The following is a 16,843-nucleotide window of genomic DNA, read 5'->3' as shown; positions in this document are numbered from 1 at the left end:
GATAGTGAACACGCAGCCCACAAATTAACTGAAAGTTGAACACGCAGCCCAAAATTCAAATTCTCTGAACACGCAGCCCAGGTAGATAGTGAACACGCAGCCCACAAATTAACTGAAAGTTGAACACGCAGCCCAAAATTCAAATTCTCTGAACACGCAGCCCAGGTAGATAGTGAACACGCAGCCCACAAATTAACTGAAAGTTGAACACGCAGCCCAAAATTCAAATTCTCTGAACACGCAGCCCAGGTAGATAGTGAACACGCAGCCCACAAATTAACTGAAAGTTGAACACGCAGCCCAAAATTCAAATTCTCTGAACACGCAGCCCAGGTAGATAGTGTTTGCATGTAGCTTATTTTACTTCATCGGCACACAGCCCATTTCATCTTATTAGCACACAGCCCATTTCATTATCATTGGTATACAGCCCATTTATTTCATTATTGACACATATATTCATTCTGAATGCAGGGTGGTTCCCGCAGTGTGCGAGGATATGGTTCCACCATGGCGCGGGATTGGTATGCTGAGCTCCCGGAGGGCGTCAGGGATTTGGTAGACTTGGCAGGGTTTGGGCCCTTCTGCGCCGGGTTGTCACGCTGTCCTGCCAGGAGGACCTTGATGGCAGCTTTGGTAGAGAGATGGTGGGACACCACCAATTCCTTTCATTTCTCTGCCACCGGGGACATGACCATGACCCCTTTTGACTTTGCTGTATTGACCGGCCTTGATGTCGGAGGTTGGGCCATCCCCTATGACGAGGATATGGGCGAGTGGGAGGCCGCCTGGATGTATTTGTTGGGGGCTCGCCCACCTGTTGATAGAGTTTCAGGGAGAGTCAGATATACTTGGTTCTCTTCCCATTTTCGGCGGGCAGAGATGGTGCCCGAGACTCCTGAGGAGACAGAGCAGTATGCTCGTGGCTTCCTGATGTTCCTCTTCGGGACTACCCTGTTCGCCGACAGAGGGAACACCATTGGGCTATATCTGCTGAGCGCTCTAGTCGACCTATCACAGGTCAGTAGATATGATTGGGGTGGCGCTGGCCTGGCTACCCTCTACTTTTACATGAGCGCGACCTCCCGCGGGCGGGGCGATTTGCTTGGCGGCTACTGGAGAGCTTGGGAGGTATTTTCTGTCCCCTCGATTTACATTTCTGCTCTTCATTACTTGTACATTGCACACACAGCGTACTTTTACAGTCTGCATTTTGCTCTCAGCATTTCGTACTTACATTCTGCACTGCTTTTCTCAGTTATGGGCTTATGTATACTTCCCATCGTTAGCCCCAGTGCTGGAGGTGGTGGGGATTCCCGTGACCCCATATTCATTGATATTTGAGGGCCCGCACCGGGCGAGGCCTCGAGAGACCCTGGTTCGCCTGCGACAGTACTTCGACACTGTGCGACACTCAGAGGTACTTCAGAACTTTCAGTTCTTTTCATTTTCATCTTTGACTTGCTCTGTATATTCTCGTTCTCTGATTGGTTTATACATTTATCATCCGCAGATTACTTGGCAGCCTTGGGCACCTCTGGGTGATGATCTCCTTCTTCAGTATACCGGAGCATCAGGCATCTCCCGGTATAGGGTCCTGCTCGAAGGGCCAGTCGGCAGAGTCTGGTTCCTGGGGGAGCGCTTTCTGTGCCAGGTACGGGGGTATCTTTCTCAGGATATTCCCGCGGTACCTCCAGCTAGTATGCGGACCGCTGACAGGCTCTCTTACTCAGAGGTAGTCGGCGCCATGCTGGGCAGTGATGCTTTGTTATATGTTGCGGAGGGGGACTACGCCACCTATCGTCACATATATTTGATGCCTCCATTGACAGAAGCTCGTATTCCGATGATGAGACCTGCCGGTATGTCATCCTCGGATCAGGCTCAGGCTCGAGCTACAGACATCCCTTCTTCTAGCAGGGCTGGCGCATCTAGAGGTGGGAGTAGACCGTTTCCTCCGAACCCGTCGATTCATCCTCATCTGGGATGGCCAGATATGCCTACTGAGTTGATGGCGTGGCAGTATGGGACTAGCTCTCCGATTCCGATTCCACTAGAGCCTCCGATGCCCAGTGATCGATACGCCATTGATCCGGACTCACCGCCGGTATGCTCCACTTTCGTCATTCATCATTTCAGATGTTTAGACACTCATTTGTTCACTGATGATTATGAACTCATTTTTGCAGCCATCGCGAGGGTACATGGAGGAGATGGTTGGGCTGGTGGCCACACTCGAGGGCATGGTCCTACGCAGGGAGGCACAGTTGTCTGTCGCGGGCATTCAGGTACCCTTCAGTTTTTTGGCATTTATCATACTTCTGATGACATGCTGATTTCTATTGCATCGATAGACTACTTGTGTAGAGCACATCTGACACACACCTCACTTGTACACTGTATTTACATGCACCCACTTTACGTAGCTTTTGCTTGTATCTGCATCTGATGTATATATTTGGACTGATGTATTTGAATTGAACTCTTTGTTTTCAGATGCCTTCATGGTCCGGTCGGCCACAGACCAGGCCACCTGGGCCTCATTGGGGAGCTGGGCCATCTGGGCCTTATCAGGGAGCTGGGCCATCCGGGCCTTATCAGGGGGAGGGGTCATCTCGGCCTTCCCGAGGAGCCGGGCCATCTAGGCCTTTTCGAGGAGCTCGAGGGGGGCCTGTCTGCAGACGCAGGGCTCATGTTGTGGAGGTGGAGTCTGATGAGGAGGAGGAGGAGGCTACCGACCGTCAGTTCGAGACATCTGTCGAGGAGGGAGGCTCCGGTTTTGGCTCGGGGAACAGAGGCAAGGCTGAGGAGGATCCTGAGGACGACAGCTCCGACTCTGATGATGGTGTGGAGGTTGTTCCACAAAAGAGGACCAGGCGTGCTTCTCGTTCCCGTTCCCGAGGATTTTGATGTTGCTATTTCCTGCTTTATTTTTCTTTTACTAGTAGTTTGTAGCACTTTGCACATTGTTAGGCAGTTTTGTTTTTGTAAAACCTGTACCTTTTGTTTGTTGTAAAGCATGATGAAATGAAATGGCTTTTGAAAAGGTGTTTGTATTTTGAACTTTTAGCATCGTATCGCATCATTTATTTCGCACAAAAATGAATTTGAAAGGAAATGTACGTTGTGTAATCACCAAATCAGGTAGTGAACCGACGCAACAAACATAAACAACTCAACTTACTAAGATATAACAGAATCTTTAGCAAGTTTACAACTCGATAAGCAAAATGCAACAACGCAAATAAACAAGACTTTAACAAAAATTGCTTAAACAGAGAGCAATGACTCAAAACACAAAACACGTCCGCTCGACAAACAACTCGATAAGCAAAATGCAACAACTCGATAAGCAAAACTCAACAACAACAAAGTGTACTTCTGACGATCTGGGCATCAGAACGCATCCGGAATGAAGGCCTTCGACTCTCCCGTTGCATGGAAATGCTTGGAGTTCTCCTTCGAAGAGTAAAACAGGGCCGAAGAGACACACTGCAGCATTGCTAGCCATCCCGGGGAGCTGGCCGGCCATTTTTGCAAAAAGTGAATGGCTGGCCAGCCAGAGATATGCCACGGCATGGAGGACTAGAGAGCTTCTGGCCCCCTGCTTCAACCTTCAGTTGCACTTTGTCAGATGAATGCGTGGATTGGCTCAAAGAGGAGGTACAATTTGGGTCCAGCTTGGCATCAGATGCTCCGTCCAGCTCTGGAAGGGGACACAGAGATACTTGATTCAACTATGCCCCAAATTTATTGCTTATTTAGCATTTTCAAGTTTTCTTTATGACTGTACTAAAATAAGCAACCTCGATTGTAATGCAAGAGCAAGAGAACTCTATTTTTGAAATCAATGAAATTGAAAGTTATGGTACTGAAAATTTTCCACTTTTGGTCCAAAAATGGTCTAAGTCGTAAAAAGATTGATTTGAACAAAGTCAACTTTTATTAAAACTTTTCAAAACTATTTTCGATGTGGATCAGAACTGGACATGCCGAAAATCTGTCACTGAGATGCACAACCTCAGATCCCTGCAACTGGAAAGTTGCCCCTAGTCTGAAGAACAATGTGGCACTCCAAAGCAACGGAAAGTTGCCCCTAGTCTGAACAGCACTGTACCGGAGATCACGATAAATGCTGGTGGATAAAGATGACTGAGATGATCAAAATGGACAGAGTTGATCGGGGAAAAGTTTATGACTGAACTTCGAGGCGAAGTTGCCTACGTATCCCGAAGATGGGAATCAAGCCTTACGTAGTTCAGGCTCAGGTTCACTCGAGTATTTTCACTCTCCTTTTGCGCTCTAACTTTTGCCAAGGCCGCCCTTTGCGGGTTTTCAACCTTGTGAGCTCAGTTTTTATATTTTCTAATTAATTAATTTTTTTGTGCTCTGAATTTTGCCTAGGTCGCCCTTTCGGGTTTTCGGCCTATCGAGCCTCTCAAGGATAGTATTTCTTCAACTTGTCCATATTGATCGGTTGTGAGAACTCCAAGCCATCTAGATCCATCAAAACCACAGCCCCACCTGACCAGATAGCTTTGATGATGTAAGGACCAGTCCAATTAGGTTTGAATTTGCCCCTTGGGTCGTGGATGGGAGCTCGGTTGTCCTTGAGCACCAAATCTCCTTCTTTCAGATTCCTGGACTTAACCTTCTTGTTGAAAGCCCGGGCAATTCTGCGTTGATAACCTTGGATGTGGTACAGTGCTTTCAGTCTTCTTTCATCAAAGAGCATGAGTTCTTCGAATCTACTTTGCTGCCAATCTGCTTCGGCTATCTGGCATTCAGCCAATACTCGTAATGATTGGACCTCAATCTCAATGGGTAGAACAGCCTCCATTCCATAGACCAATGAATATGGAGTTGCTCCAGTAGAAGTTCTGATTGAAGTCCTGTAGCCCCACAGAGCAAATGGCAGCTTGTCTGGCCAATCTCGATAGGTTTCCACCATCTTCTGTAGTATATGCTTGATATTCTTGTTGGCGGCCTCAACTGCTCCGTTGGTCTGTGGCCTGTATGTAGATGACTTATGAAAAGCCACATTGTATTTCTCCAACAAGTCTATCACTTCTTTCTTGAAGTGGGAACCATTGTCTGAAATTATTTCGTTTGGCACCCCGTAGCGACAGATGATGTTGTTCCTGATGAACTTTGCGACATGCGACGCCTTCAACACTGCGTATGATTGGGCCTCGACCCACTTTGTGAAATAATCTATCGCTACTAGGATAAACTCATGCCCGTTGGACCCCTTCGGGGTAACAGCTCCGATCACATCAATTCCCCAGACTGAAAAAGGCCACGGCGAAGTCATGTTGTACAGTTTTGACGGCGGGATGTTCATGCGATTTGCATGAATTTGACATTTGTGGCATCGCCGAACAAAGCTAATACAATCCTCCTCCATGGTTGACCAGTAGTAGCCCTGTCTGAGGATCTTTCTGGCCAGCATTACTCCATTCATGTGTGCACCGCACTCCCCCCCATGGATGGCTTCCATCAGGCGTTTTGACTCTTCAGCTTCTACACAGAGCTTATGCATTCCCAGATGACCCCTTTTGTACAAATTTCCCCCGCAGATAACGAATTGAGCAGCCATTCTTCTGACAGCCCTCTTATCTTTGGCATTTGCCCCTAGTGGATATGTCTCCTTTTCCAAGAAGTTCCAGATGTCGTAATACCAGGGGTTGCCGTCTTGAACCTCATCTATGGCGGAAATCGACTCGTATGCCGGCGCGAACTTCTGATCAATAATGACTGGACGCATCCGGACTCCGGACGGGATGTCTATCATAGAAGATAGAGTTGCTAGTGAATCTGCAAACCTGTTGTTCTCTCTTACGAGGTGGGTAAAATTTAGCTTCTCAAACCGAGGAATTAACAAATCCAAGGTTTGGTGGTAGATTATCATCCTTTCCTCCTTGACCTTCCAATCTCCTTTTGCTTGAGACACAACAAGGTTCGAGTCCCCAATGACGTCCAACCGTCTTGCCCCTAGTTCCAGGGCTGCTTCCAGGCCAGCAATGCATGCCTCGTACTCTGCCTCATTGTTGGAAACTTTGAATCGGAGCTTGAATGCTAAAGGGATACGGGAATCATCAGGCGCTATCAGCAACACCCCTATCCCATACCCATACTGGTTTGACGCTCCGTCAAAGTACATTGTCCAAATTTCATCTTCGACGTGCAGAATGGCTTCATCTGGGAATAGATACTCAACCGCTTCATCCCCCTCAACCGGGTGGTCGGCAAGGAACTCTGCTACCGCTCTGCCTTTTACTGACTTGCGCGTCACATACTTCAAATCAAATTCGGAGAGCAACAGCAGCCAACGAGCTAGCCTACCCGTAAGTGCTGGTTTCTCGAAAAGATATTTGATGGGATCCAAACGCGAGACCAACATTACAGAGTGGGCTAACAGGTAGTGCCGCAGCTTCCTGGTTGCCCATACCAAGGCCAAACAAGCCTTCTCCAGCGGTGTATAGCGGGTCTCGTAATCCAGCATCTTTTTGCTCAGATAGTATATGGCCCTTTCCACTTTGTCTTCTGACTCCTGCGCGAGCATGCAGCCCATGGTAGTCTCAGTTACCGAAAGGTACAGTATCAACGGTCTCCCAGGTTCTGGCGGTGACAACACGGGTGGGTTCTGTAGATATTCTTTGATCTGCTCAAAAGCTACTTGACATCGGCCGTCCCATTGGAATTTCTTTCCTTTCTTCAGGAGACCAAAAAGTGGTTCACAAGTCAAGGTTAATTTAGAAATAAACCGTCTTATGAATTGCACTTTACCCAGAAAGCCTCGCACCTCCTTTTCAGTCTTTGGTGGTGGCATTTCTAAGATGGCCTTGATTTTGGAAGGGTCGACCTCGATGCCCCTTTGTGTGATCAGAAACCCTAACATCTTCCCTGCTGTAACACCAAACGTGCATTTCTGGGGATTCAGTCGCAGCCGAAACTCTTTGATCCGTTGAAAGAATTTTTGTAAGGCGGTGTAGTGGCCCTCTCTATCTTTGGACTTGACAATCATGTCGTCCACGTACACCTCGACCTCCTTATGGATCATATCATGCAATATTGTAGTCGCTGCCCGTTGATACGTAGCTCCAGCATTCTTCAGCCCGAATGGCATCACTCTATAACAATATGTCCCCCACGGGGTAGTGAACGCAGTCTTCTCCCGGTCTTCGGGTGCCATCACTATCTGGTTATAGCCTGAGAAACCATCCATAAACGAAAGCAAGGCGTGTCCTGCCGTGAAATCTACCAATTCGTCGATGTGCGGCAAGGGAAAATCGTCCTTCGGACTGGCCTTGTTCAAATCTCTGAAGTCTACACAGACCCGAATTCTGCCATCCTTCTTTGGCACCGGAACTATGTTGGCCAACCAAGTTGGATATTCAGATACCAGCAGGAACCCTGCGTCAATTTGCTTGGTGACCTCTTCCTTAATCTTGAGGGCCCAGTCCGGGCGAATCCTTCTGAGTTTCTGTTTGACAGGGCGGGCCTCTGGATCAAGAGGGATCCGGTGCTGTACAATCTCAGGATCGATTCCAGGCATGTCTTCATAGGACCACGCGAAAACATCTTTAAAATCTTTTAATAAAGCGACTAAGCGCTCGCGCTCCTCTGAAGACAACGTGGACCCGATCTGGACCAGCCGCGGGTCCTTCTCAGTACTAACATTTACAGTAGTGATTTCATCCATTAAAGGTTTAACAAATCTTTCCTGCTCTTGATCGATTAATCGTTGCAAAACTGGGGGAATTTCTTCCTCGCTGTTTTCATCAAAATTTTGAAAATCCTGATTTAAGCAATAAATCAAAGGCACAGAAAAATACTCGGAAACCACATCCACATCATTCTCATTAAATACTTCCAAGCCGTCAGATTCCTCTGTTACAACAGACTCAAAAGAAAATGAAAAAGACGACCTAGACAGGACTGTGGTATCCGGGTTATCACCCCCAGGAATACCGGACTCAGACTCAGTCGAGCTGGAATCTGATTCCGACGCAGAAGATTCGGTAGAATCAGATTCCGGCTCACTACCTGACCCGGAACTGCTAGATAAAAAGCCTTCTTCATACTGCCAGATGAGAGAAGGTGCGATAGATGCATCCAAGATCGGCGCTGGAAAGCCCGCAGCTATTTCATCTCCAATCACAGAAACCGAAGAGTTATCCCCCAAGCACTCTTGGCCGATCGTAGGATCTGATAGTAGACTCGCCAGTGCTACCCCCATTTCCAGCTCTGTACTCTCAGGATCCACTGCTTCACATTGCTCAATTTCAGTTGGTGGGTCTGTCTGCGCTTCGGCAACGTCATCCCCAGATAATTGTATGTCGAAGAAGATTTCAAAACCAGGCACGCGCTCCCCCTTCGCGTTTAGCCATGGCTCCGGGAAGCCGCAGAACGGAAAATCTTCCCCCTCCCGGACGAAGCGTCCGTTTAGGGTACCCCAGATGGGCCTGTGCATTAAATCAAATGGCTTCCCGGCCTTCTTTGCTCTGGCCCTTCCGGCCATTTCCTTCCCTTTCCTCACCTAATCTTCCTTGGTGGGCAGATAACCCAGTCCAAAGGCGTGGGGGTTGTGTGGCACTTCGGCCAATACTGAAACGCCTTTCTGGCCGCTTCTCCCTAATCCCATCCCAGGGGTATGTTTTAGCTTGTTCATGAGGTATATGGATTGTGCACTAACATACATGCCCTCATTCGCAGCCATGACATTCTGCACCACTTGAGCCTCGGCCAAAGTGAACCCCGACAAAAACACATCCTCCGTGCCGTGCTCGATCTCCAAGACGGGTGTAGACACCTCCGGCGGCGGATGGATCGATGAATTTCCAAAAACGATTGCTACCCCTTTCCCGTGAGGGTATTTCAGCATTTGATGTAGGGTGGAAGAGACTGCTTTGACCTGGTGCAACCACGGTCGCCCCAAAAGTAAGTTAAAGGTTGCGGGAACGTCCAAGATATGAAATTCGACATTGTGTTGTCCTGGACCAACCTTGGTTTGAATTTTAACAGTCCCCATCACTTCTCTGCTGGTATTGTCATATGCCCTGATCACTTGGGTGGTTGGGATGAAGTCCGCGGGTTTTAACCCGATTGCATATGCCGTTCTGGTTGGGCAGACATTAATCGCAGACCCGGTATCAACAAGTACCACCGGTATCCACTTATCTCTACATTCCACAGAGATATAGAGAGGTTTGTTATGATTTGCGCCCTCAGGCGGTAGCTCCTTGTCCGAAAAAGTTAATGCCGGGGAACCTCCTCCCGGAAAAACCAGCCCAACCAGCTGTTCAGGCGTGGTGTCTATGGAAAGTTTTGACTTGTCCATGGCAGATAGGACAGCTTCTCTGGGCACTCGTGATGCCATTAGCAGTCCCCAGATGGAGATGTCTGCTTGTATTTTCTTTAACTGTTTCAGCACAGCTTCATCCTCAATCTGCTTCTCCTTCTGTCTCTCCGCTTCTCTGTCTTTCCCGGATGCTTCGGGTTGGTCTAGGTGTGGGGGCTTGAAGTACCGCCCACTTCTTGTCATGTGGTCCACTTCATCAAGATACCAAGTATCATCTGGTTGGCCATTTCCCCAGTCTTCATCGGTGTGGGCAAGACACAAATCGTCATCTTCCCACCACATTCCGCTGGCAGCCAACAGACATCTGTCCGGCTCCAGTCTACTCGCACTTTCAGTGCTCTCTGTCCAAATGCTCGCAGCATTGTCTGTCTTTGTGCACACAGCACTTTCGGTCCCCTCAGGGCCCTTCGCCTTTCTGGCTCTCTCAGCTTCCTCAAACTTTCCTTGTTCCAACTGCGTCAGTACAGTTGTTTGTTCAACAGTTCCCACATCCGTAATGCCCATGTCCTGAGCGGAATTCTTAACACCGGCGCTCTCCGGCAGTACAACTTGATTTTCGGCCGTTCCGGCCACAAGTGATGTTTCTGCCCCTGCCGGGCTCTGTTCTGGTTGGGCTTCCCCCACTGCATCCGGTTGATCTTCAAGCCATCCAGTGGCCTCCTCTGATCCCTCATAATCATTCCAGTTAATGGACGCATCCTCCAACTCCTGATCATCGCGAAATTGCAAGTTAGCAAAGTCCTCCTCTATGGTTGTCGGCTCATCTGCCCATAGCCCAGATCCATCCCCTCGGATCATGTACAGTTCTCCTGTCTCGGGAAATTCTACAATTAGCCCACTTCGGCTCGTTGATAGGATGTGCCTGCTCGGATCATAAGCTCCCTCAGCAAAATTCTGCCCAGTCCCAGATTTAACAGACTCATTCTCTCCTAAAATCTGCCCTGCCTTGTCTTCGATGGTCACCACCACCGTCTCCGGTTGGGTTTTGGAGACGTCCACCATGCACAAAAGGTCAGTGCAAGCGGGGAGGAGCACCTCTGGCTTGGGTAGGTGGGTGGGCGTAATATAGATGCTAGGATCGTAAGACACGACCCCAGTCTGGATGAAATTAATTCTGTTGGGAGGGGGAGGTTGGTTATGTGGTGGAAGAGGGTTAGTTGTGACATTAGGTTTATCAGGAGGCGCAATTACCTGTTTGTCAATAAGATCTTGGACCTCATGACGTAATCTGTAACAACGGTCAGTATCATGACCGTGTTGTTGGTGGTATGCGCAATATTTTGACGGGTCATATGAGGGGGGAAGTGGATTTGGTAATGGTTTTGGTTCCAGGGGTTTTAAATGATTTTTCCTGATCAGTATTCCCAGAACCTTGGACAGGGGCATGTATAGTTGGGTGAAGGTTCTTTGGCCCCGGGGTTGGAATCGGTTGTTTTGTGAGTTACTTCCGGACGCGCCGGAGAATGGTGTGGCAGTCATGGGCCTTGGAGGGGGAGGGGGAGTGGTGGTGACCATGCCAACTTCCGAGGCTCTTGTATTAGCAGCGCCGCTCGGGCCTGCATTGTTGTTACGGTTAAAGGTCCTCCTCGGTTGTTCTCTGTCCTGGTCAAACAGGCCTTGCCTCATAGCATCTTCTATTTGCACCCCCATATCATGTAAATCTGCGAAAGTAGGGAAGGGGACCACAATCATTCTTTGCATTAACTTGGGGTGGAGATTGCGCACAATCATCCGGATTTGATCTCTGTCAGTGGGCCTTAAAGTCATCGTCGACGCCTTTGCCCTCCATCGGATCACAAAGTCCGAGAAAGATTCCTTAGGCTCTTGCCTTGTTGTTTCAAGATCACGGGTTGTGATCTCGATCTGAGTGTTATACGAATATTGTGTGACAAAGGCCTCAGCCATCTCGTCCCAATTCTTCTTCACCTCATCCGATAATCTTGCGTACCAATGGGAGGCCACACCCGACAGGGTTCGGCCGAATAGTGAGAGCTTCTGTTGTCGTGTTAGGCCCATTGGCCGCAAGACATCCGCAAACAGTCGGATATGGACCATGGGGTCACCAGTCCCGTCAAAACGGTCTATTTGTGGCATTTTGAACCTATCGGGGAGCGTTACGGCCTCCTCGGTATATCCATCTCCGATATCCGGCATAGCCTTAGTCCCTTGGGATTTTTTGAAAAGCTTCTCCAGTTTGCTCAATTTCAGAGCTGTTTGATCAACCTCGACCTCGGATGGAGAGTCCGGGTGATTGGATGTGTGGACCTTGGACAGTTGTGGTGGAATCGGGGGCGGGACAGGCCCTGTTGGAAGACTCGTGTCCTCTTGCAGAATTTGGACAGCCGGTACGGTATTCTGGGTGTTAGGAGGGACGTCCTGAATAACAGGAGCCTTCTCAAGTAATGGGGGCTCCTGCTGGAGGAGGAATCTGGTGTGAAGCAGATGTTGTACTCTGTTGTTGCAGTCTAGTAATCAGTTCAGCCTGCTGAGTCATAATTTCAGCTTGTTGCTTAGCAAGCTCATCCCGGCGGACAGCATCTTGCTGCATGGCCCGCATAGTTTCCTGCATTTGGCGCATCATTTCCTCAACTCCTGTCGGTGTTGTCATACTGCTTCGATTTGTCTGAACTACTGGCAGATTTGTCTCAATGGGGATCTCAGTCCAACTGTCCACTGGTGGGGGATACCACTGTTCTGGTGCTCTCAATTCAGATGTACTGCGCTTCCTTTGCTTCCTTCTTGTAACAGGGGGTAGAGAATGGAACACTGGCTGTCCGTCGATTAGATCCTCAGATCGATGGAGTCGACGACCTCGTGTCCAAGGTGCTTGGGGAATGCCTGTTGGGTCGGAAGCAATCGTGCTAAAACTGACCTAGCAAAAGATAAATAAAGCGAAAAGGAAATAAATAAACAGATAAACGGACGGCACAACAGCTTAAAATAAAATGCAAGACACACAGTCGGGCATAATCAACACACAATCAATAAGCTGAAATACATACTGCCCTCAAACACTGATTATTATCCCTGTATCACTGTCCCCTAACACAGAATCTGATATCCGCAGATAACTAATCCTCAAATACTGGTTGATGCCCGCAGGCCTAATACCGTCAATACTGAACTGATGCCCGCAGACTTGATACTCAAACTTGTATACTGATACACGCCCGCAGGCCTGATGCTGACAACTCTGAATTGATGCCCGCAGGCTTGATACTCAAACTTATATACTGATCTGATGCCCGCAGGCCTGATACTGTCAATACTGAACTGATGCCCGCAGGCTTGATACTCAAACTCATATGCTGATACATGCATTCCTGTAGAGACGCACTCTAAAGCACATAACAGATAAGTGAGAGCCAAAACACCCCTATGTTTGGGGTAGGGTTTCCCTGTCCTATTTTGTCAGGAGCTAGGGTTTCACTATGCACACAGCGGTTCCAAACAACCTATAAACGGGTAAGCAACCTGTCCTAATTTAGAATGGTCACTATGGATCCGAATATGCACTAGGTCGAATGGTCAAAAGGGGTGCCCCGGTAAAACCGGGGTTTGTGTTCCCATACTGGCAGAGCCCACAACCGGTCAGCCTTATGGTCATGCCTTGACAAGACAAGCCTCTGGCAAACCGTTCAGGAATAGCAGATGGCAAACACGGTGTCCTAGGCGCACCAATGCAAATGCAATGCAAAGAAACACACAAGTGTAGTCAAAAACAGATATCATGAGTTCGAGTCAAGTTCTCTAAATCCCCAGCAGAGTCGCCAGAAACTGTAACAAGCCCGCGGGGGACCTCGCAACAGCTCGGACTCGACTTTTGTTGTCACGGTTCTAAATCTGAACCAAAGAGTCCAAATCCGGCAAATCGTTTTAGGAAAACTGATTTTTGAAATAAGTGCCAAACATGGACTGCTTTGCCAGATACAGAGTCGCCACCTAAATATTTTATTTTGGGAAATTTAGGAAACCCTGACTCGGTGCCAAAAGGCCACGTGTCCGTCATCACCAAAGTTGCCTCGGCTCGGGAACTTGGGTACGATTGGGGAAGGTCACTTCGTGAGCACCCCCGCTCGCCCGATCATAGACCGGCCTCTACTAACCATGATATCAATTTTTGAAAACATTGTGAGTTCTTATTCCGGTTATTAGCCTAGGTTACTATGTGATGCTCACAGCATATAAGTATAGACCGGGTCGCCCGAATTGGAACAAAACATTTCATGTTTGCTTTTGAAAATGGTTTGCTACCCGTAGGTAGGCTTGAAACATTTTGATGATTTATTCCAATTCAGATAACCCAACCTTCACCCACAGGCATTCAGGCAGATATATCAGATAAGCACATAGCCTCATGGTAAGCATGCTATCATGGCGTTCACTCACACACATGCAAGGATGCTAAAGCATAAAACTCACCGAGTACTCCAAGCCAAAATAGAAACTATATTAGAAATCATGCATGATCCTAAGTGTACAGAAATGCCTAATGCAACACATGCAAAATGCAACTATAGTAGGCTCGGCTATTCTAAGATGGCATATGAAATGCTACAACTAACATGTATTCAACTTGGAATTGAAAGTACAATGCAGTTAGTATGATGCGCCGAGCCCGATACATGCAATACAGATGAATGATGCAAACATGCTGTCATACTGTATGCTAATTAAAATATGCCCTAATCTAACCATCAAAAGCGGATAAATAAAAGGGAGAAAAACGTGGGGTTGGAAGACATACATCACACTCACCCACACTTATTACAGTTGTGCCCTCGCTCGGAGGGTCCAAATAAATAATACAGTCCAAATATTACAGTCCCCAAATAAAAGAATATTACAGTCCAAAATATTACAGAATTCTAATTAATTAAAGAATTAACTAGAAAGCAAATAAACTGGCGTGCAAGCCAGGGGCTGTCTTGCTTCTGATGGATGATGCATGTCCGGACTGTCTTGCGCGGAAATCCACCGGAATGCCCCAATTAGCCTCTGTTTACACCTCTTCTTGAAATCCGTGCCAAGCCCAGGAAGATTGCTGATTCTGCGTTTTGCTGCAACAGAGAGCAAGAAAGGGGCATAGCAATGTATTTGCACAAATGTATGCATGTCTCGATCCTCGTGCCACCAATCACGCATACCGAGGCATGATGGCCGAGGAGTCGAAATGCACAACTCAATATAGGATGAATGCACATGAAACTACAGCTAAAACCTAACTCCATCATGGATAATCCGGAGTGTCGGTGACTGGGGAATTGAGACACATTCCGTCACTCGGAGTACGGAATGTACCTCGTTTCCCGTGCCCGGGCTAACTCCTATTCCGGACATGGTGCAATGTGCATGATATGCATGAAATGCAACTAGGATACAATCCTAACATACTCAAAGCTATGAAAATGAGATGCCTCGAAATGCGTGCACACAGGCACGCAAACCGAGAAAGTGACGGGATGTTGAAAATGAGATGCCTCGAAATGCGTGCACACGGGCACGCAAACCGAGGTAATGGTAAATGCAGTGAAAATGAGATGTCTCGAAATGCGTGCACACGGGCACGCAAACCGAGGCAATAACAGATGCAATGCAAATGAGGTGCCTCGAAGTACGTGCACACGGGCACGCAAACCGAGGCGATGACAGATGCAATGAAGATGAGATGCCTCGAAGTACGTGCACACGGGCACGCAAACCGAGGCGATGACAGATGCAATGAAAATGAGATGCCTCGAAGTACGTGCACGCGGGCACGTAAACCGAGGCGATAACAGATGTAATGAAGATGAGATGCCTCGAAGTACGTGCACACGGGCACGCAAACCGAGGCGATGACAGATGCAATGAAGATGAGATGCCTCGAAGTACGTGCACGCGAGCACGCAAACCGAGGCGATGACAGATGCAATGAAGATGAGATGCCTCGAAGTACGTGCACGCGAACACGCAAACCGAGGCGATGACAGATGTAATGAAAATGAGATGCCTCGAAGTACGTGCACACGGGCACGCAAACCGAGGCGGTGCTAAAGTGACATGGAAATGACAAATGGGCTTATACCAACATGAGTGAGCCTCAGCCACATTCACATCGAATGCCGATGGCAGAAAATGAAGTGCCTCGAAGCGCGTGCACACGGGCACGCAAACCGAGGCGATGACAGAATGCGATGAAATGATATGGAAACATGATATGGACTTATACCAACATGAGAGAGCCTCAGCCACACTCACATAAGATGCCGATGGCAGAAAATGAGGTGCCTCGAAATGCGTGCACACGGGCACGCAAACCGAGGCAATGATAAAATGCGATGAAATGATATGGAAACATGATATGGACTTATACCAACATGAGAGAGCCTCAGCCACACTCACATAAGATGCCGATGGCAGAAAATGAGGTGCCTCGAAATGCGTGCACACGGGCACGCAAACCGAGGCAATGATAAAATGCGATGAAATGATATGGAAACATGATATGGACTTATACCAACATGAGAGAGCCTCAGCCACACTCACATAAGATGCCGATGGCAGAAAATGAGGTGCCTCGAAATGCGTGCACACGGGCACGCAAACTGAGGTAATGCAAAATGCGATGAAATGTGGCAAAAATGATATGCAAGCATACTAATGGAATTTCAGCACTAAAATATGGGGGAAAACAGTCCCGAAATGAAACGAAATGACATGAAATGCAAGGAAACGTCCCGAAATGCAACATTAGGCACCCGAAATGGCTTATAGCTATGCCAAACATGCACAATATGGACATGTAATGCAAAGACAGAAGCTAGACAGTCCCAAAAGATGCACTCTCACAGTTATAAACATGGCCAAACAGCAAGTATAGGTAGGGGAAAAAAAGCATGCAAGAATAGGGGCCAAAAGAGGGGTAATGAAGCAAGTGGTATAAGAAAAACTCAAACTGAAAAATTTCCTTCTACAACACTGAAGATGGACCAAAAATATGAACATTTACAGTATATGGCAGACCTCAAATCAGTATACAAACATGCTACAAATGTGATGCAAAACAAGGCTCAAAAGGTGCTATAACATGAAGTATATAAAATAATCACCAAACAGAAACAAAGTGTGAATGAAACATGAAGTATAGGCGAAAATAAGACCACTTTCAGTTCGGACCAAGGTCCAAAAACAGAAGCAAAGAGGGCTACCAATTTATGCAAAAATGGGGCCAAATAAGGGATTGAACTATAAGTGACACATGGAGACACCAAACAAGGTTGAGCCCTTCCTCAATGTTGAAGAGGGGCTCAAAATAAGCCTAATATCAGTTTACAACATGCTCGAAAATAAATTTCTCATGGGTCGAAAATAGCATGCAAAACTATGACATACAAGATGATCAATGAAGCAAGTGTATTATGGAGGGCTCAAACATGGTTGAGCCCTCAATGAGAAGTGAAGATGAGCTCAAAATATGGTCCTTTTCAGTTAGGGCCG

At 47.7% G+C, this 16,843-nt stretch overlaps 1 protein-coding gene across 1 annotated transcript; it reads left to right on the top strand.

Moving 5' to 3' along the window:
- The first annotated feature begins 1,671 nt into the window (after positions 1–1,671).
- Positions 1,672–2,336, top strand: LOC145791987 (uncharacterized). The gene is made up of 2 exons (XM_082872452.1): positions 1,672–2,107; positions 2,190–2,336. Exons 1-2 carry the CDS (start codon positions 1,703–1,705, stop codon positions 2,334–2,336), a joined length of 552 nt encoding a protein of 183 aa, XP_082728578.1. The 5' UTR covers positions 1,672–1,702.
- Positions 2,337–16,843: the final 14,507 nt, after the last annotated feature.

Source organism: Camellia sinensis, chromosome 5 (assembly GCF_055761805.1).
Source record: "Camellia sinensis isolate YWXY chromosome 5, ASM5576180v1, whole genome shotgun sequence".
NCBI classification, from domain to species: Eukaryota; Viridiplantae; Streptophyta; class Magnoliopsida; order Ericales; family Theaceae; genus Camellia; species Camellia sinensis.
Note: the sequence above shows the minus strand (reverse complement) of the source record. Positions and strands in the feature narration are given on the sequence as shown.

What these genes read in the sequence shown, in the direction of transcription:
- LOC145791987 (XM_082872452.1), top strand. Translation starts at nt 1,703, where the DNA reads ATGCGGACCGCTGACAGGCTCTCTTACTCAGAGGTAGTCGGCGCCATG. An exon ending in TTGATCCGGACTCACCGCCG is followed by an intron (nt 2,108 to 2,189) that starts GTATGCTCCACT and finishes TCATTTTTGCAG; the next exon opens with CCATCGCGAGGGTACATGGA.